The 22968-nt window shown below is 40.0% G+C and overlaps 2 protein-coding genes across 3 annotated transcripts; one reads left to right on the forward strand and one right to left on the reverse strand.

Moving 5' to 3' along the window:
- Window positions 1–1237: 1237 nt before the first annotated feature.
- LOC124263241 (cubilin-like) lies at window positions 1238–21093 on the reverse strand. The gene is made up of 10 exons (XM_046697832.1): window positions 20964–21093; window positions 16780–16861; window positions 14526–14662; window positions 6408–6557; window positions 6023–6110; window positions 4952–5079; window positions 4120–4278; window positions 2253–2331; window positions 1824–1945; window positions 1238–1443 (listed from the first exon to the last, which is right to left on the reverse strand). Exons 1-10 carry the CDS (start codon window positions 21052–21054, stop codon window positions 1265–1267), a joined length of 1215 nt encoding a protein of 404 aa, XP_046553788.1. The 5' UTR covers window positions 21055–21093; the 3' UTR covers window positions 1238–1264.
- Window positions 7317–10871, forward strand: LOC124263243. Of its 2 annotated transcripts, none has more exons than XM_046697834.1 (2): window positions 7317–7564; window positions 10354–10871. In XM_046697834.1, the coding sequence occupies exons 1-2, from the start codon at window positions 7381–7383 to the stop codon at window positions 10671–10673; spliced, it is 504 nt and encodes a 167-aa protein (XP_046553790.1). In that variant the 5' UTR covers window positions 7317–7380; the 3' UTR covers window positions 10674–10871. The 2 variants fall into 2 exon arrangements, with proteins under 2 accessions (XP_046553790.1, XP_046553789.1); XM_046697833.1 differs by lacking the exon at window positions 7317–7564 and adding an exon at window positions 7659–7906.
- Window positions 21094–22968: the final 1875 nt, after the last annotated feature.

Raw genomic sequence — 22968 nt, forward strand, 5'->3', positions numbered from 1 at the left:
TGACGTGACAGTACAGATTCTTTCTGTATGTATGAATCCATGCTGAGTAAATCTCAGAGTTTGCTTCTAATTGTTTCAATATTTTCTTTTATGGCTTCATTCTATGATTTAATTCATAGTTTCCTTTATTTGTAAAGCATAAATTGCCACCGGCCAGAAGATCATGTTTGTCAATCCTGTACTGCAAGGTAAGACACTGTTATGATAGCACTCTAGAGAATTACATTTGGAGCAGGATAATCACAGTTTTATTTTATTTGATATTTATTTTGAGTTAAAGCTCTCTACGAACGTCTCCTAACATTATGGACATGTGTCTACGAATCACCATCAAACAACGATCATACCGAGAGTTCGTGTAATGTTAGCGTATCCTGCTCAGTCGTGGCACCACTCACAAACCACATGCAAGTGAAACGTTCGCCCGAAACATAAGGGGAATACATGGCATCATTTTATGGTATATGTTCAAGAAAAATAACATATGCCTTGATATGTGTTCTTGAAATGAAGTGACTGTCATAATTGTGAAATGTCTACAGAAGAAGAGAAGTCATGTTGAATTCTGTGTGCAAATCAAGGAAGGGGACGCTATGGTGAGTTGAGGTGAAATTGGATTTAACGTCGTGCTTGAGAATATTTCGCTCATATGACGAAGTGCATGCGTGTGTATGTGTATGTGCGGCTGCTTGTACTAGCCCAGACTGAAGCTGGTTTTATAGTGCTACTCCACTGAGATACCATGCCGCAGTGAAGCATGAATACTGACTGACTGACTGAGTTTGGTTTTACGCCGCTTTTAGCAATATTCCAGCCATATCACGGCGGGGAACATCAGAAATGGGCTTCACTTATTTAACCCATGTGGGGATTCGAACCCGGGTCTTCGGCGTGACGAGCCAACGCTTTAACCACTAGACTACCCCACCGCCCGAAGCTCATGAAAATCCCAGTCAGACACATTATACTGACTCCGAGCCGACCAGTCCTTGTTGTACCAACTAATGCCAAGCGCCAGGCAGGGACCAACAAGTACCACATTTTAACGTCTTTTGTTATGACGCGGTCGGGGATCGAACCCGCGACCTTCCGCTCTCGCCAGGCTATGGACATAACATAAACATTCATGTTAACCCGGTCGTCCACTCGACGCAGCCACCATGTTCTCACACTGATGCATTTTATGTAATGGTCTATCTTAAAGACCATTCCACTGGATGACAACGAACATGGGGTATATAAATTGTATCTTAAGCTTGTGTGTTCACTTACCAGGTGAAGAATGTTTAGATTTATATTGGACGGTATACTCTATCTTGAACCCACGATCAACACCAGATGAATCTGACTTGAATTTCAGGAACATAACAGAACCAGTACTGGTTGCGTTTGGTTTACTCTCTCCACACCAGCGACCGAGTGAAGGGGCATTCGAGTCCGACCCTTTAAGAGAACAAATGTCTTATATTTTCTACAAACCAATGAAGACACATATTTTAAATAATCCCTAACTCGCACCGGAGACCTGTACTGCAGTCAATAAGGTCATAACCTCAGGACTGGGCAATAGTGGTGCAGACACTATATACATAGACTTGTAGAATGTATACACACCACTTGCTATTGCACGCGCACGTTGCAAGACAAAGAATACGGAGAACCTATTCACGAATTCACATCAACCATCATATGCTAGTAAGACGATGGACATACATATCATGGAAATAAAACACGTGTCCCAGAAATTGTTTCAGAAATTATACAAAAATCAATTATTGTCGAAAAACAGCATCGAACAGTCTATCAAATGGCCCATCCCTCACCGTCGAATGCTTCAAGGTAGTCACTGGTACAACTGTCTGAATTTTCGAGTCCAAATTCCATAAAATCAATTGTGACACTATAGTCTTCATCCGCGGTGATCTTCCAGCCGACTTCAGCGTTACTAGAATAAAACAAACCCACACACTTGTATTGTTGTCACACCATCCGCAAAAATAATGAACGTAGATTATATGGAAACCTTTCACAAATGATGAATGTTGTACTTGTTCAAAATGCTCGTGATATCAATCACTGTATCGTTTCGTCAAAATTGGTCTACGTGCGGAGTTCAACTGAAAAGTTGAAATTGTTGAAAACCCATGTTCATGTGATCCGTCGAAGCGTATTATTTCGGCCTGGTATTGATAGCCGACATAGCGAATAGAAAGTCTGAAACGTACACATCATCTTTGAATACGAGCACTCACCTCGGGTAATAGAACGGGTAATTCGGAGAATATATGTACTTGCGGCTGTAGGAAGCAGTTAGCTCCTCGGTGTCAAAAGCTGAAAAATATGACACAGTACACATATGTAAATTTGTGCGTGCGTGTTTGTGTATGTATGTATATGGTATATGTCACTTTATGTGACTTTGACGATAATATATGTTCTGCCCCCAAAAAAGGAAAAATGGTTATATCTGACGCAGTCTTACTTATATCCAGAAACATAAATATCAGTTATATACTTTTCTCATGTCCGCGTGCATAGGTATTTCTCCCGGTAGAATTAACTGGAGTAAAAATATATCTAACAGGGTGGGAAAACGAAAAACGCAACGGTGTAGCAAGGTATTTCCACTTATGAGCACAATTTGAAAACTACGGAACCATTATCAGACGAATGTATCAACACGTGACCTGTCCAGATCAACTACAGCCGGGACAGGTTCACACGGTTACGTCACTTTTTTACGTGATAGATTCATCACAGACACCTCTACAATTACCAAGTTTGCATAGGATTTCAGCATAAACAGTTCATAACGTTATTCTGACAGACCGGCATCTTTGTAAGTGGTGATGGCCGCATTATGCTCGTAACTGAGAGTGTAATGATGTGGGCTGCCATCTCCCATATCGGTAGAACGGACTTTCAGAGAAATTTAATGACACAACGTTACACAGATGGCTATCTTCCGCCACATGACCTTCCCATTATGCAACAAGCAAACGTCCTTTGTCAACATGACACCGTCAAGTAACCATCCAAATAGCCAACATCCGATTGCGATATACGCATTAAGCTGGAAAACGCACGTTAAATCATCATCAGCATCATCATCATCATCATCATCAATAGCTACATGTCGAGTGAATGAGTAGGTTGTCGTTGACGACAATCTGAAAGATCTTTCAGTTTCACGTATGTCATGAGTGTCTGCTTGATATGGAATGATAGCCCAAAGTCATGAGAACCATTATTTTGAGAATTTTGATTCTCATGAGTTCTCTGTCTGTGTGTGTGTGTGTGTGTGTGTGTGTCTGAGTGTGTATATATATTTATATATATATATTCGGGCATATGCACTCGCTTTAGCTTCCTATATGCGCAATAAAACGACTTAGTATCCTTTTACGACTTGCCTGCCTGAAATCGATAACTCAAACTTCGAGGCGAACAGCTTCCAAACAGAGAACACTTGCCATATATAGAACGTAAACAACTACTCCGTACATCGAAATCCGTCGCACGCGGTGTTGTCGGTGTTTGCCGAACTGGTTTCAATCACAAGTTGCGCGTATGTTTTTGCGAAGACATTAGTGTCTTGGACTGAGTTCTATGTCCAAAAATGTTAAAGGATATTCGTCGCTCCAAGGGACATAAATCTATGGGGTACGTTTGAAATAATGTTCGACCGGTAAAGGGCGTGAGGGTATATTAATGCAACTTTGCATTAACTCATTCGAACTGTTTAATTTAACAATTGCATTCTAAATACGTAATGTTTTTGGGAATAAATTATATGGTAGCTTACCTATGGGCTGATAGTTATTATTATTGAGAGAAACTCATTATTTATTATGAGAGAAGTGTGATGTGAATAACATAAACCTGAAAAATCTCATGAAATGTGATGGATCCATTTCAATCAACTGACCTAACAAAATTATTTGGGGATGGAGACTTGAGGACGGGCTTTTAAAACTCACATTGTGATCAATAAGAACAGGTTTATGAGTACACACGGAAAACAGCCAATATATGGATCCCTGTCCAGTCATGTTCTGCAGAGAGTATATACAACATCATATTTGCCTAGTGTTGGAATTGCGCATCCACGTTTCTTACCCTTAAAGTGTCCCGCTTTGAGTTGCATTTGAAATCCTTTGTATCTGCTGAAAAGACCATCAGAGTAAAACCTTACGACGATGATGTGACCGGAACTGATGTAGTCAGTGTCGTCATCGCCACAGAACCTCCCGGCCCCTGACAAAGTGCTCCGTACTACTGAGCACAAAAACGTGTTCAGACAAATCGGTAATTTACAAACCAAATGGTATGAATAGTATCCTTGTTAGATACAATTGCATATGATTATACTTTGTCGCTGCAGCGAAGTGTATTTAAGTGATACAGCTGCATACTGTCAGTTGAAAACATACAATAGATAGATAGATTAGGTTTAGAGAGTAGGAAACACGTGAAGGTCCGGATAAGAGTATTCACCTTCAGTAACCCATGCTTGTCGTAAGAGGCAACTAACGGAATGGGGTGGTCAGGCTCGCTGACTTGGTTGACACGTGTCATCGGTTCTAAGTTGCGGAGATCGATGCTCATGCTGTTGATCACAGTATTGTCTGGTCCAGACTTGATTATTTACAGACCGTCGCCATATAGCTGGAATATTGCTGAGTGTGGCGTAAAACTAAACTCACTCAATCATTTAGACAGTAGGAAAGATAACTGTAGAGATATCAAACCACGAGGTACAGCTAATGCAGGGCCTTTCTAAAACAGATACATTCTCGTGTAAAATGCTACCCCCACCCTCTCCATTCCCCGCCTTTCTTTAGCACGTTAAGTGTACATCTTGTTGTGCAAATGACACATATAAATATTGGAGTATTGGTATATGCCTATGTCACATTTTATATTATCAAATGGTTTCAAGAATAATTACCATCGTATATATCCAGGAAACCGTAAGTACACTGGGATGATGAATCAGTTTCGATCGATGTGTTCCTGATTCTAGCTTCAATGTTCGTGTTTGCTGGAGCATGTATGACCCATCTGCAATCCTGGTGGCTGAAATGACAATCATAGCATACTAGTTTATGCCTATCCTTATCAGAGCACACGAGAATTCATAGAGGGGAATGAGAGTTTCACGTTCACGATACTGTATATAGCAAAAAAATATAATATTCATGATGCATAGTAGCCCAGCGGTATGATGAAATTATAAGAAGAAACAAGCATTTATAATTTAAGGCTGTATGTAATGTTTTTGTTTCGTTCTGCAAGTCGTGACTATAATCTGACAGTTTTAAACTTTCAAGGTACTGTATGCTTGAATAAAGTATATAAATATCTTTGTTTTATATTTGACTTTTCGTCAGACAAAAAGTCGCTTCAGTATAATGTGTTATTTCCTTGGATTTTATATTTTCTTATCACAGATGGTGTTATCGAGCAATAATGATGCAGCTCCAACCTTTGGTGTCTACAATTGGCATTGTAATTTTGACACACAACTGAGCATATCCGTTTCTAGGACGATGATAAAGTACTTTAAATGAGTCATCCTCAGTGAATGTCTGATGTGTCATACATCTTTCAAGGCCTTAGTCAGCTATAAGCTGTTCATCCTTGTTGTATCGATATGTTGTATCATATATGTGACTAACAGTATCGGGTTGTCAGACTCACCGACTTGGTTGACACATGTCATCGTTTCCCAATTGCGTAGATCGATGCTCATGATGTTGATCACTGGAGTGTCTGGTCCAGACTCCTATAGCTGGAATACTCCTGAGCAGTTAAACAGTGAATAGTGTCTGTAAATACTCAAGTCTGGACCAGACGCTCCAGTGATTAACATAATGTGCGTCGAGAGGGTCACGTAAACGAGCCTGACCAACCGATCCTGTTAGGACTAGCATGGGGTCAGAGGTCAAAATTGAGTAGTATGCCACTGTACGCATGTGCCAACTGTCACTTTCAAGTTCGTATATATGCATGTTCTTACTCTCGGTATGGTCCAGGGTAGTTAGGCGATGTTATGGTTGTGTAGTCAGTCGTCGTAATATTCAGTATCCCCCCACAGTGGTATCTTTCTGAAAAAGATTCAGTTATGTTTTAATGAGTTCATTTGAAGTTGACGCAATCTAATGAACATCATTTCAGCAAACTGACAGCATGACAGTTTGTTGTAGCAAAGTCGAAGTAGGTGGTAAAGGGTAGTTGAATCCAACGAGTACTGTATGGTACTGACAAGACAATGATCGAAATAATGGGGCATAATGCTTAGACTGCTATTCCACTCATAACCCTGGCTTGTAAAATCTCTCACAATGTACAACGTATATTTACTTGACATAGAGAAAGAGGGATAATTATAAAAAGGAGTATACCTTTTGTTTCAAAGTAAGCCAGTTTGAAGCCTCTTCTAAGTGATGATGCTTCTGTAAAGAAGAAAATTGTTATAGTTGAACTTGAGCTCTGAAACGTCGGTAGTGATGGGCCGCACCAGGTCAGTATTTTTCCAAAAAGAGTAAATCGTCCTGGAAGGAATAAGTATGGCAATATTACATAAGTAGGAAACTGCAAATGGTGGCAAAGAGGTGATACAGGCCAAAGAAGTGTTCCACTTTGCTGAAAGCAAGAGGTTCACGTGTGAGTAATATAATGTCAAACATTTGAAACGATGACGATGACAAACATGTGGCAGTGAAAGAATAACTTTTGTAGCATAGACACGTTTGGAAAAAACACCTTAGAGCACAATGATGTAACTTAAAATAGTTCTTCAAAACGACTGTTCTGAGAAGGCAGAGCACCGATGAGACAAGTTTTCACTGCATAGATAATCATTGCAGAAAATTTTAAATTATAACATTTTTTAATTATTATTTACATGTCTTGAATTCAACATATTTAATTCTAACAGTAACAATTTATCTTACGACATTCAGCCGCATTTGAAAGCTTTCAGAACGAGGTCGGTGGGATACGAAACCATTACTGACCCATGGGGGTCATGAAACTGCATCAGAGTAAATGGTGGAAGTAAATTTCGAAGGTTCAACATTACTCTTGAGATCTTGTAAACAATTGGTTAAATTCATAGATGCCAATTAAATACAATGGGTCTATGCCTCCAAATGATAAAAGGACATGTGTTACCTGCTTCATCTGAAAATGAAGAAAGTCTCAGGGCTCCTTTTCATTATATATTTTTTTTTTACTATGAACTTTTTTCAGTAAAATATGTTCATTTCAGAGACTAGTTGTTAGTCTAAGGCATTTCGTACGACCGCCAATTCTAACCATGCCGCTAGCTCTAGTCTTATTCAGGTTGGCAATGCTGGAGTTCCCTCTGACGTCATGGGTTCGCCCATTGGTCAATTTGGGAATCCCCTCTCCTATGCTGCCGACAACATTGGCGTACACGTGAAACAGTCACTGAAGGAGAGGGTATGGAATGGTGAATACGTGGACCTGGCTCTGCTGACTGACAAACACATCGACGGCGAGGAGGAAGGTTTTCGAATGGTGACTGACAGCACAGGTAACGTAGTATTTACTCCGATGCAGGCAAAATTGTCATACATGTTCATTTCAGAGACTAGTTGTTAGTCTAAGGCATTTCGTACGACCGCCAATTCTAACCATGCCGCTAGCTCTAGTCTTATTCAGGTTGGCAATGCTGGAGTTCCCTCTGACGTCATGGGTTCGCCCATTGGTCAATTTGGGAATCCCCTCTCCTATGCTGCCGACAACATTGGCGTACACGTGAAACAGTCACTGAAGGAGAGGGTATGGAATGGTGAATACGTGGACCTGGCTCTGCTGACTGACAAACACATCGACGGCGAGGAGGAAGGTTTTCGAATGGTGACTGACAGCACAGGTAACGTAGTATTTACTCCGATGCAGGCAAAATTGTCGTCACGAAAGCCACTCGGCATTGGGGCTTGGACTTCCGGCTTTCATGTTTACATGTCTGTTTACCTTGAAAAAAATTCTTCGCCTTCCGCAGTGCAGGGGATGCTGTCGTATATGGAAGGAGTACAAAATGCGGCTGTCACATTTGGGGGTGATGGCTGGATCATGTATGATAAGCAGTTTCGTTGCAGAATGGCTCGTGATCCACTGAGACAATGGGGCAGAATTGATGGTGAGTTGTGGCTACGCTACATGATACCACAACAAAACCGGATCAAAAGTGCGTCAGGTATCGTAGGTACACAGGTTAACGGCACCAATGCTGGCAATAGTTCATTCCCGAGTAACATTTGTTGGGATTTCAATAAGGGGTCATGTTCAAGGCTGTCATGTAGATATCCGCATAAGTGTGGAAAATGTGGCAACACCTCACACGGGGCAGCAGCGTGCATCAAAACAAGCGGCCAAATGCATCAAAGCTTAACTTCAATGGCACCAACTCCAGTAACATTTGAAAAAATATGCCCATATTTGCTTCGTTTTGCCAGTGATAGTGTGCATAAACACCATGCAAGGTAATTGTTTTCAGGTTTTCAATCAGTTTTTCGTTTAAGGTACCAGGGTTGTCGTTCATACAGGTGGGCAGACAACTTAAAATCAGCCAAGGCTCAAGATGGTCTACATGTTGTTCAAGCAAAACTGGATAAGGAGTTGAATTTGGGAAGAATTGCAGGGCCATTTATGAACCCACCCTTTAAGAACATACAGGTATCACCTATTGGGCTTGTGCCGAAGAAACAGGAGTTGGCAACCTCCAAAGTAATAATGGAAAAAATCACCTGATGACTTTAGATTAATTCACCATCTCTCTTATCCACAGGGGAATTCCATTAATGATCATATTTCTCAACAGGATTCCAGCGTTACCTATGCACGATTCGACGAAGCGGTGCAAATGGCACAGAGACTAGGTCCAGGTGCATTACTGTCCAAGTTTGACATCAAGTCAGCTTTTCGCATCATTCCTGTACATCCTGCTGATTTTGAATTACCTGGTATCTATTTCCAAGGAAAGTATAAAGTGGACACATGTTTACCTTTTGGTTGTTCAATTTCATGTTCCATTTTTGAAATGTTCAGTACATTTCTGCAGTGGTGCTTATTGCAGACACTTGCAAGCAAACAAATGATGCACTATCTAGATGATTTTCTTACAGTTGGCCGAGCGGATACACAAGAGTGCAGTGACAATCTGTCACACTGTTTACACCTCCTTCAAGACTTAGGTGTACCAGTAGCGCCTGAAAAGACTGCCCAACCAACAACTTGCATTACGTTCTCGGGGTTGGTTATCGACACAGTGGCGGGGGAGGTGAGAGTACCTCACAACAAGATTCAGGAAGTGAGGCAACAGATATTGGAGATGTTGGCCTCAGATGCAAAGAAGGTAACAAAGCGGGAATTGCAGTCACTTGTTGGTAGACTCAACTTCATTTGCAGAGCCATTCCTATGGGACGAGCATTTTGCCATAGATAATAATAATAAAAATAATGTGTCAATTTATAAAGCGCCAAACTCCACACTAGGTATGCTCATAGCGCTAACCATCAGGGTACAGCGCATTATTACCCCGGATAACCCAAGCTGCCTGTTAGGCGCTAGAAGGTTATAGTCATATGACTTTTTTCCACCGGGTACCCATTTTCCTGCTTGGTGAACAGAGACAATTTTGAACAAACTCACTTGCCTAAGGTGAGACCACATGTGTCACATGTGCTTCGTTGTGGGGAAGGAGTCAAGCTGCCAAACCGGTCACCCATCCAAGGACGCTGCTTAACTTCACCGATTTGTGACCTGAGCTTTGAGCACAGGACCACGCGCCACCACACCAAATTAGTACAGTGAAAGCAGCCTTTCATCGCATTCGGCTCACACGCTCAGTGAAAGAAGATCTTAACATCTGGTTGGAATTTATTTCTAATTTTAATGGAATTTCGATCTTTCAGAGATCACATTCGCATGACAATGGTACATTGCAGTTTTTCACAGATGCAGCAGGCAGTGCAGGTTTCGGAGCATACTTTCAGGGCCATTGGGTATATAGTCCCTGGCCAAAGGAGTGGGTGGAGTCAAGCGAGACCAGGGATCTAACATTTCTGGAGTTGTTTCCTATTGTTTCCTATTGTTTTATCAGACTTTGGGGCAGGTCCATTGCAAATAGGAAGGTGCTATTCAACTGTGACAATCAGGCTGTAGTTCACATTATTAACAAAGAGTCTTGCAGACCGCCGAGAGTGATGGCTCTGGTGAGAAAACTAGTCCTGTTGTGCCTCAATTATAGCATCCTCTTCAAAGCTAAGTACATAAGCACAAATGAAAATGTTATTGCTGATGCTCTTTCGAGATTTCAGTGGGCACGTTTTCGGAAAGTAGCACCAGCAGCAGATCTAACACCAACACCAGTACCACAAGACATCTGGCAGATCTAGACCAGGAGGCACAGAGGCTTCTTCAGCAGTCACTTTCCAGCAACACATGGGCAACTTATGAAACTGTCATAAACACCTTGCACACCTTCCGGGCAGCGCATAATCTGGATCAGGTTTGGCCGGTACCAATTGACCACATGGTACACTTCATTGCTTACATGTCTTTGAGGCAATTTTCATTTGTAAAGACATATATATCAGCGTTATCCACTTATCATAAACTTAAGGGGATAGCACATTGAACAGAGCATTTCCTGATACATAAGCTCCTTGCTGGCATGAGTAAAGGAAACACTACAACAGATATTCGCTAGCCCATTACACTTGATCTTTTACAAGTCGTCATTTCAGATTTGCCATTTGTCTGTACATCATCCTTCGAAGCATGCCTTTTTTCAGCAGTTTTCCGCGTTGCCTTCTTTGGATTTTTCAGGGTAGGTGAATTAGTACAGAGTAAGACGGGCCAAGCAGGTATTGCAAGGAAAGATGTCATATTACAGAAAAAGTTTGGCCAAGTAACCTTGACGCTGCGACACTCAAAAGGAGACAGAGCCCAACAGGGGGTAGCGGTTACAATTACAGCAATTCCACAGTATCCACTGTGTCCTGTCAGCGGTATGGAGCAATATCTCAACATACATCCCGCACAGGCAGAGTCAGCTTTTGTTCATGTTGACCAATCTAATCTGACCAGATATCAATTTCAGGCAGTCATTAAGAAGGCTTTAGCCTTCAGTGGCTTATCCACCAAAAATTATACATCTCATTCTTTCAGGATAGGTGCCGCAACCTCAGCAGCTGCAAATGGACTGAGTCAGCAAGTTATTCAAAAATTTGGGAGATGGGGGTCAGATTCATTTAAGTCATATATACGTTTGCCACAAATATCTATTTGACTTCAATCAAAATTTTCTGCGTTGTACAATTATGTTTCAGTATGGCTTGTGGGGTCAAGCTACCTGGCGAGGGCTCAGCAGTTTGTCTCAAGGGAGGGGTGGACATCCTGTCTGTGGCTGGCCAGGGGAGGAATGAAGTGGCAGGAACTTCTTCCCATCGTAGAGCAACAACTTAAGTCCAGGCAGCATCCCAGGGCTATCCTATTCCACCTTGGATCAAACAACCTGGGATCGGTAAAGGCCAGCCAGCTCTACCTGGACATCCATGCTGATCTATGGTGCGTCAAATTATTGATGCCAAAGACCACAATCGTGTGTTCTAACATGCTGTCGAGGAGGCATTGGCACAGGGCACGCTGCTTCGACGCGGTGAAAATGTCAAGAAAGAAGCCCAACAGGAGGATCTCTAACAGAGTGCTTGAGATGGGGGTTGTAATCGTGAAACACCCGGACATTACACCCAGTAGTCCTAATATGTATTGTTGAGATGGTGTCCACCTCTCCCATGAAGGTCAGTGTAAGTTTTCTCTGGCCATCCGCGAAGCCCTTGTGCCCTATCTGTAATGCATCCTAACTAATAACGTAAGTACAGCATTAGCGTAAGTATTACATTTCCATAATTAAATGGCTGGTGAGGGAAGGAATTTTGATTCCTGGTTCATGGTCTTAGGTGGGTTTAGCACATTAGTGCTTTTGGCCTGGATTTTGTGGGCTGCAATCATTAATACTTAGGCAATATTCAAAATTATGGCAGGACGGCTCTTCAGAGGGAATCTGTTTAACCCTTCTGCTTCTCAGCGGATAGGAATCTTTAGGCTTTGCCTTATTATTGTCAGCTTTTCAGCAGAAATGCGATTGCTCTATTTGCTGCTGGCAACATTGTTGCCCATTGCTGCTGCTGGCATCATTGTTGCCCATTGCTGCTGCTGGCAACTCAAGGCATATATAAGTATCTTCTTGCTAAAGGATGTGTTTCAATAATCTCATTTACTGCTTAACACTCAATGCGTTTATTGAAACCATTCACACTTACTTTCAGTTCATTCTTCCCGCTCTTTTATATTTGCTTACGTCACTTCCAGTTATGTTAATTCCAATGACGTCTTGTGTCTACTTCTGATGACGTCATCTTTTGTTCATCCATTGATTTTTTTAGATTCACACAGTTAGTCTATCCTCTTTGTATCCTGCATTAAGTTATATTTTCGCTTCCCTTCGACCCTTCCCTTGCTAGCCATCTCTTTCTTCTTTCTGTATAACAGATTGTACATTATTGGCAAAGGGCTTGTAATGTCTATGTATATATGCCTGCGTCAATAAATGTTATGGGTGGCCTGGATCTTGTGGGCTGCAATCATTAATACTTAGGCAATATTCAAAATTATGGCAGGACGGCTCTTCAGCCGGAATCTGTTTAACCCTTCTGCTTCTCGGCGGATAGGAATCTTTAGGCTTTGCCTTATTATGGTCAGCTTTTCAGCAAAAATGCGATTGCTCTATTTGCTGCTGGCAACATTGTTGCCCATTGCTGCTGCTGCTGCTGCTGGCAACTGTAGTTGCCCATCCTAACATACTCATTGTTTATTAGGGCAGCCCACAGATCAGCCTCACCTCTGACCTTGAACCCAATATTCTCTTCTTGTTATCTTTTAATGCTTTCCTTCTCAAGGCATATATAAGTATCTTTTTGCCAAAGGATGTGTTTCAATAAATTAGAAGAAAGGAATAAAGGTGAGACGAGTATCAGTGAAATGAGGCATAACTATAGAATGTTTTTCCCGTTTACATTTGCACATAAAAAGACATAAACGTGTGGTGTTAGAAATAGATACACAAGCATATAATTATGATTATTTGAGGAAAATGTTTATGACTAAAGTGAGTGAATACTTAACGTCACATCGGCAATACGGCAGGTATACTGTGGCGAGAATAATTACGTTTGGTTTTAGAACGCGATTCGCAAGAATATCTGATTATATTGGGGGTATGTGTATGAGTTAAATGAGTTACATATTTAATCTCACATCCGCAATATTTTAGTCATATCGTGGCGAGAAAAATCCTGTGTTTATTTGGAATATCGTTATACTATAAAACCACGTCAACACTGGACAGTGTAAAAGAACCAGAGTATCACAGATCTGGACTTAGGTTATCATTAAAAGATATCACTGTTCAGAGTGATGCACTAATAAAACAGGCTATTGATCCCCAACTACTGAAGCTAGACTTAAAGGGACCTACAGTAACTTGGCTACCTGCATGGACGACATCATACATAACATCACCCCTTCAGGTCTTGGCGATTAATGAGAAGATTCTACGATTAACACACTGGTAGAGAAATTATAATACTTTAAATGACAAGGAATTTACGTACGTACCTCCTCATGGGATAATTGTTTGAAGCTATTTTAAACCCCTTTGAAGATACAGGTACAGCCACTGGCAACTTTGGTTATTTATGTATCTACATGTACCTAATTAAAATCTCTTATCAATTACAGTGCATATTATTGCTGAAATTTATCATCGACAATCAATCATCACTTGCTTGACAATGGACCCGTGAAGGTTCGGTTAGAATTGATCTTCAGTAACCCATGCTTGTCGTAAGAGGCGACCAACGGGATCGGGTGGTCAGGCTCGCTGACTTGGTTAACACATGTCATCGGTTCCCAATTGCGCAGATCGATGCTCATGCTGTTGATCACTGAATTGTCTGGTCCAGACTTGAGTATTTACAGACCGCCGCCATACAGCTGGAAAATTGCTGAATGCGGCGTAAAACCAAACTCACTCACTGCTTGACAACGTCGCCTTTCACAGAATAAAGAACTTGAACATTATCATCATTCTTCACTGACAATCAATTTATTTTTTTGTAAAAAAACCCCAGATAATTAAATGTAAACTCATACTATTAAAACGATCCTTTATTGATGAGGACTTGACATATATATCCCTTTTGATGGTGGACGGGTTTGATCAAAGTTAAAGTTGATCTTGACCAACCGATGCCAGTCGTACGAGGCGAAGAACGGGATCGGATGGTCACGCTTGGTGACTTTGCTGACTTGGTAAAATGTATAATCGAAACCCAATTGCGGAGATTGATGGATGTCAATAACTGCAATGGATCAATAGATTTTTCTCGGTAGTTATGAGTTCTAAGTATGGACTTCATTTACTTACCGTTAAAACCCTCAACACCGTCCGGAACGCACGTTGCGTAAGTTTCATCTTGAGAGTATATATCCGAGTCGATAACTTCGATGCGCACCATCATATCTGGAGTAGAAGCTGTTATTGTCCACCGACAGTCTTCATTGCTGTAAGAAGAATTCAGTTCAGTAGTATAGTCATGTTAATGAAGACTGAACTGTCTAATTTCTACTTAATTCTCTATACTATAATTTCACTTTAAATAATCGCATAAAGACAAAAGAAGCGACAAAACCTTTTCCACACCCATAAGAAATATCTGCTAAAAGCAGAATCGATTGTACATTCTACCATGAATCAAGAAAATACTAGATTATGATTGGTTGTTCAGAAAAATCAGACGGCATCAATTGTGGATTGACGCTCATCTGATTGTAAGGCCGCTTCACCGCGCATTGACAAATCAGTTTGACCACAATGATGGCGGATCATAACAACAACTCCATGGATTTTGGCGCTGACTTTCGAATATTCCACATAGGCAATTGGAAATTTTTGGATTAAAAATGCGTTTGATTTCATTTCGCTTCACTGCGCATGTATAGAACACTGCCGCACTACTTCAGCCTTGACCACCAACATGACTAATATCAACACAACAGACGTGATGGAAATGCTAATAAAACATTTATTTAAACTCGAAAAATACAATTATATGATTCCCCCGACACAATTGTGAGGGAACCTCGCTATCATATTAGCTTCTTTTATGAAAATATTCAAACTCAATTACAATACACAGCCCCAACCATAAACAAAACAATATCTAACATATGAATCAGAAAGCCTTGTAAAAATACACCCCTATCTATACAAAATATGCAGCAAAACATTAGTAAACATTTACCTACCTGGTAAATGGTATATTCAATTCCGTTTAGAATGGAAAATTTGCAAGATAGATCTAACGGTCTGGAGAAACACCACATTTATGCCACTCATAGTCATACTCCATCAGATCCCGTTGCATCGTTCACAAAATAATTCTGCTCTCTGCCAGCTTCCCCGCAAGGTTGTCACTGTTGTGTTCATCTACTTTGAAAAACGCTTGGACACAGTCCAGTGCCAACCGATGAAAACAAAGTTCCAAGGAATCACAAGTTAGTCGCATGTACACTAAGCAGCAGCACTGTCACTCTTTTGTCGCATACCGGGAGATGGAGGCACAACGTGAAATCATGATCGGCCGGTCATAAAAATCAACAGTCTTTGATGAGTTACAGGTCGTAGGTTGATCAGGAAAGGATCTATTCTTCGATTCTGCAGGGTTCAGTGTTACATAATTGCATTGAATAAACAGTAGTTTGATTTCTTTGGACAGAATATTGTTATGTTGTAATGTTAAAAAAATACGAACGTCACCTACCGCTCACTCACTCACTCACAGACGAGTTCTATTCGCCTCTCGTCCCATGCCGGATTACGCAGTGTCTTCCGCAGAGCGAGGAAGTTCGATTTTAAATGGGTCATGGTAGAATGGAGATAACCCTAGTGTGTTAAATTAGAGGCATGCTTTCCTGAATTGACGGCGACTAAATATTTCAATTGAAACCTCACGCTACGCTTTCGGTTCCAATTGAAATTTAGTCGTGTGTGTTTGAAAATCAGTGTGTTGAAAATCAGAGACATGCTTTACTGAATTGACGGCGACTAAATATTTCAATTGAAACCTCACGCTACGCTTTCGGTTCCAATTGAAATTTAGTCGTGTGTGTTTGAAAATCAGTGTGTTGAAAATCAGAGACATGCTTTACTGAATTGACGGCGACTAAATATTTCAATTGAAACCTCACGCTACGCTTTCGGTTCCAATTGAAATTTAGTCGCCATCAATTCAGTAAAGCATGTCTCTGATTTTCAAACACACTAGGTTTATCTCCTAAATTGTGACTATATCATGAATATATATTTGTTTCAGCAGTATTAAAGCTGTACGATGTTGTTTGTAAACAAATGGAGTCCGGACCAGACAACCAGACAAACACAGAGCATGTGTTTATAAATCACTATGAAATAATGATGATACCAGGTGTTCTCAAAAAGGAACGCTGAATGAAGGTGTACATCTATATGATTTAAAAGATTAAGTGTAAATAAGCATTAAGAGCTATTTGATTGTGGTATGGAGAATATATTTCCAACATTCTCTATTTCTGCAATCAGGAACTCGTACGCGCACGCACGTACACACATGTAAACACGCTTGTACTGGGTGGCTACATACCTTGCATATCCTGCAGGGTATCCAGGGGACTGTATGAACTGTCGATGTGTTGTCGCATTAAGGGACCGAGAGCCACAGTCTCCTGGCAACATCAACGAAATCAATCACAAAAAATAATTAAAAAAGCAACACCTTTTTTCCTTAAATAAAACACAGTGTAACGTGTATTGTCCTGACGTTCCATTTGTTGTTCCAAAGTTCTGTGGACCGCCTCTATGGTGTAGTGGTTAGAGCCTCCGCCCGGAGAGCGGAAGGTCGCGGGTTCGATCCCCGACCGCGTCATACCAAAAGACGTTAACATATGGTACTTGTTGGTCCCTGCTTGGCGCTCGGCATTAATGGGTACAACAAGGACTGGTCGGCTCGGAGTCAGTATAATGTGTCTGAGTAGGGTATTCATGCTTCACTGCGACATGGTATCTCAGTGGGCTAGCACTATAATTCTAGCTTAAGTCTGAGCTATTACAAGCAGCCGCACATACATACACACGCATGCACGTCGTCATATGAGCGAAATATTAAACCCAATTTCACCTCACCTCATTTACCTCACCTCCAAAGTTCTGTTTTTAAATTCAGTTTTGATGTGTGTCATCACACACATGTATTTGGGTGAACCAGGGTAAACAAAGTAGGTACTCAGTATTATGATTATTGCACAACTGTTTAGTACAGGGTTATAAAATGATGTTTTTCATCTTCTGCTTTATTCTAAAACCCCCTAGATTGTGTTCGTTTTGATAAAGAATCTACAGAAATCAACATGTTATCGACACGGAGTGCTCGCTTATGTCTTCATAAAGTGATTGTTTTGTGTTAAACATCTTTCCATTAACGCCAGTTTTCTTCAGTGTTGTCCAGCGGTAGCTATAGGATCTATCAACAACATCGAAAGCCTTTTTAAAATCAATAAGGCATATATAGGTTTGTTGTATAGAGATACATATTTAGTTCAATGACAGAAGCCTAGCACTGCGATCGTATTTGATACATGAAGGGCAAATTGTCTAAGAGACGTCAGTGAACCAACCTGCCTGGCCGTTGTCCGAGGGTCAAATTCCGACCAACAACAAGGATGCTATATGTAACCTTCAAGTGAATTATTGTCAGCCTGGCATTGTCAGACTGTGATAAGCTGCACGTATTGTCAGCATCACGTATCACATTTTGGTGGGTAGCCCAGATCATGTAAGTTATTTAACCCAGAGAACATGTAAAACATATATACTTCATGTTAAAACCCTTATCGTTGGGGTTCTGAAATACTGCTATTTTTTTCTTTTTAATGCAGAGTCGCCCGAAGTTTACATTAACATGGATGTCTTAAAATACACAAGTCTAGTTCTCGGTCAGATAAATTTCTCTGACTATAATTTCTAAAGGTATGTTTATGTATAATCTTGATCTTGTGGGTCAGGATGTGCCGTTTCCATACATTGATTTTCATTCTTCAATTCCTATGCTTCGTGAAGGTCTAGTGTTCTGTGCAAACTATTTCAATGTATGGTGATTTGAATAAATATGCTCGTAAACGATTACATGACACAGGTAAAGGATTATATGACCTTGGCGAGCATGCAGCGAATCCAGATATAACTTGCCAAGTCGTTTCCCAATACATACAGATATATTTCTTCAGTATTTCGGCCTCATAGCCTAGAATACAATTGTTTTTCGTTGAACAATACAGCATCATTTCTATTTCCAGTTACATACCCAATAGAAATACATTGTTCTTGAACCAGAGCTGTACATTTTGAAACTTACTCCAAACAGAGACCTACTACGTATTCTGTGTAAATTTAGATGTATGAGCCATAAACGTAATGTACATCAATATTGATGTGGTAAAATTGTAAATACTGGATTACTAAAGTGTATAAAATGTAATTATAACGTGATCCAAGATGAATTTCACTTTTTAGTGGTCTGTCCATTCTATGATGAAAGCAGAAAACTGTTGTTACCAAGTTATTTTTATACTTATCCAACCCATGAACAGTTTAATTTGTTAGTGTCTTCGCAAAATTTAGAATGCTTAAAAAATCTTGCAATCTTTTTGAAACGAAATCTATCAATTTAGTTTGTGGTATATATAAATAATCACTTCGATGTCCATGCGCACTGAATTTATGCATATACATTTTTGTACTTTTGGCCACGAGGCTTTAAATGCGAATATACTTAAGCTTATGCGTCCATTTTTTAAGGAAAAAGGCGAGTGCTCGTAAAGAATCCTCGTTGTTTGTATTAAATATATTACACAAGGGTTTCACTGAACAGTGATTAAAATTGGATAAGCAGGACGTGGAACTCATCTTCCGTAATCCCCATGGGCTCTAGTATGGTGATCTACCTTCAGTTGCTGTGATCTACAGCACGTTTTTATATTGTATTGTCTTGCATTATAGTGTACGTTTTAGTTACACACAAGTTTTATATCTCTATCTGTGATACACTAGTAGTTTTACTGTTCATCGTTAACAGTGGGCATTTTTTGTAAAATAGGAAATTTCTGAGATTTGACACCCAGTTTTGCTTTCCAACATCATATATCATTGGTATGGATATCTAGAAAAATTCATTTGAAGTATTTTGATCCAGTATTTTATAACCCATATTTGTATTGAAACAAACATCGTGTCGAGCCCTGTAGCACCAAGCATAACCTTATTGGATACGGATTTGCTGTCAACCTATAAAAACCGTTTTAAATACTTTTATTGTATTTTTTTAGACTTGTTCTATAACATTGAAATATCATTTCAGACTCATACAGTACAATCGGTTAACTTTGCTATCAAATATTTTATAAGCAGATGGAAAAGATACGCAACTATTTATTCGAAATATTGTGAATAGAGGTATCATTGCACGTGAAGCTTCAGCTCCTTGCGTTTGACATGTTTTTGCCCATTTTAACGTTGATGAAAACAGGATACCTAAATCCTTTATAATAGGGTATAATTTTAGAATGTACAGATTTAGGTTTTTTGAAAACCCAGATTTCGCGTTTAGCAACAATTCCTCCATTTCTGAATACAATAACATGGTTTTGTTTTATTCACTTCAAATTCCCAATTCACAGAAAGACTGGAGCACAGTATACAGTACCAGAAACAGTATAAGAGAAGATTGTGAGTAAATGAGTGAGTTTAGTTTTACGACGCACTCAGTGTGTCATGAATATTTTGTTTGACAAATATACCGTGATCTCATTTATCCCACACTTCAGTCACAATCTCATTTATGAAAAAGGTGAAAAGTATAGGACATTGTGGAACACCTGCTGATGTGATAACGCTACTCGGTTTTTAGTTTGATCTCACACATGATTTAACAGATGAATACATAATAATAAAATTATCCTTAAGTACATTAAACATTTTCCCATGACAACCCTTTAATGATAAGTTAAATAATAATTTGTTTCTGCCTTCATAGTCACAGGCCTTCTTAAAGTCAATGAATACACAGTAAAGCCTACCACGTGGTTTGCACAAATATTTAGATCAATGCTTGCAGAGTGAATATATTGTCGGTAGTAGAGTAACTAGACCTAAAGCCAGCTTGGAATTCGGATATAAAGTCGTTCAGTTCTATTCAAGACCTCAAACGTTTTTCTAATACTGCTGTAAATAATTTGCCCACAATGTTGAAAATAGAATTTACCGGTAATTGTTAGTGTCTGCCTTATCTGGAACAAACATACCTACATGTCCCATTAATCGATTTCTATGTATAATAAGGATCCACCAGCGGACAGGATACGCTCCATTTTTCCCAGACATATCATAACTTGTTTTCGTCACGATATTGCCGATGTGACGTTAAATATTAACTCACTCACTCACTCACCCAGACATATCACCATTTAATTCATCAACGCTTTCGATATAGTCGGAGTCGTTCCATAGAATCCACTGTCAAGTTAATATATGCCTTTCTTATGATTATTGACATTGATTTAAACGCTTTCTCTATGTCAGCATTATAAACATATATACACCTGTGTACTGCCTCGAATTATGTTTGTAGAAGAGCGCATGCTTTCAGGCGTTCAAATTTCGGGTCAGCTAATATATGAATCGAGGAAGCAGTCTTTCAGAACATTGACTTTGCACGACATGAATGTCGGCCTTGGTGTGATGTTGTGTCACCTGTGAAAACCTGAAAATGATTACCTGTACTTGCAGCGTGTAATGTCGACAGCGTACCAAGTAGGACGGCTATGGTTTTGTATATCCCCAACATTTGTTTGAACCTCCTAAACATGCATCCAACAAATAATGTTCAGTTTATAGGTTATCTGTTCTTATAGTGGCAGTGGTGTTACGGTTTCTTTATAGTCTGCAAGTCACGTTTGTATTGGCGTTTGAGCGATTCGCACATTGCTTAAAACGGTAACGTAGTTCTTTCTATGATTTTGCATACAACCATCACTCATACAAAGATAGATTCAGTCTCGTCGTATCGTGTTGGGGTTCATTTCATGACTATACCTAAGACTGAATGATTAATCGGAAAGATAATGTAGTGCCGAATATTGTCTTGGTAATTACTTGTCTCTACACTATTGTAGAGGATATTTGTATCTTCTTGTCAATGTTTATCAAAGTTGATATGTTCAGTGATGTGTGAGTGGGGCACATCACCAGATGGGGTAAACATCATGTCATTTGACATAAAACATCAGATACATGTCCTCTAATTAGAGAGTATTTGAATTTACTCGTAATACTGTTGTGTCAGACTAACAGACTAAGGTCAAGTGTCATATGGAAGCTATTTTGAGATGCATATTCTGCTTCATTACTTATTACTTGAATTCTGCTTCTCATGATTATGACTTCTTCATCTCTTTCATTATCCACATTATCGTTTATACAATGATGGTCAGTTGACTCTAGATGCCTATTATTGAGATTGTTGGAGTGAGTGAGTGAGTTAAAATTTAAAGTCACTTTGGCAATATTTCAGCCATATCGTGACTAAAACAACATATATATTAACAATAATTAAAGATAGAGTATAAAATCCTGTCAACGAAGGACAGTAAAACAAGTAGAATATTACAGATATAAATGTAAAACTAGTAATTAAATCTAAAACATTTAAACTATAGAGGACAATACAATATAAAAATAGGCTATAAATCACCAGCAACTGAAGGTAGTTCACCATACTAGGAGCGATGGGGACTTACAGTACCTGTGCTACCTGCATGGACCCTAGCTGGATTTATAATGCCACGGCAAGAATTGAGAGTCCTGTGCACAGACACAGCAACCTCCACATTGGCAAATGTTTTGACAGACAAAAGATTTAGAGATTGCCATGAATCAATGTTTGGCGAATTTGTTTCAGTAGAATGATCAAGTTCGTCTAGTCGTCATACATCATTTGGAGGTCATTATCACCAGATTGGCCCATGAGCCACACCCATTCTGGCATAGGACTCTAGGCAAGTTAACATAATAATCTGAACATCGAGGATAAAAAAAATAACCAAGGCCCAAAATAAGCAAATGTGCAAATAATAGATTCACCATGCACAGGGCTTGGCGTGACCAGCCGATTGATGGAACCGGGCCAGTTCCACAACCCGTCTAGGTGAAGTAAGGGCCAAAATGGTGTGTTGGGCAAAGGAACACTGTTCCTGGAACCAGTGCCCTCAACCACAAGAATTCCGTCCTCCACCGACACAGGGGCGCAACCCACGGCAAACGGGTTGGTGGACCAAATATGCCCCCAGGTCCACAACGGGGGGTTGAAGAGCGTTTAGCGTTACCCAGCACCAACCATGAGGAGGTGGCTCTTCACGGGTGCCTGAGATTGTTGGACTTAAACGAGTATGTATGATCAAAGTCAAAATGTTATGCAGTTTTGATAATATAATAGCACATTAAAACGAAAAAAACACCGTGTAAATAAAATCATGTGGATTTGGAACAAAGGCTGTAAACAAAACAAAATAACTTGGAAAATCCTGTTTCCGTGTCAGCCTGGTTGCAGGTGAAAAACGCTGCCGCGATTGCGAAACATTTCCTTGTTATCGCCCGCCCGGTGTGTGGATTAAACTGTTTAGTAACCAGGACGCGGGGAATATTCATTGCGCAACAGCTGGAGTGACAGGCTGAGACGCTCCTGCGCTATGATTCAGATATAAAATACAAGACGATAAGTTAA

This window comes from Haliotis rubra, unplaced genomic scaffold (genome assembly GCF_003918875.1).
Source record: "Haliotis rubra isolate DU_JTF1 unplaced genomic scaffold, ASM391887v1 Scf874, whole genome shotgun sequence".
Lineage (NCBI taxonomy): Eukaryota > Metazoa > Mollusca > Gastropoda > Lepetellida > Haliotidae > Haliotis > Haliotis rubra.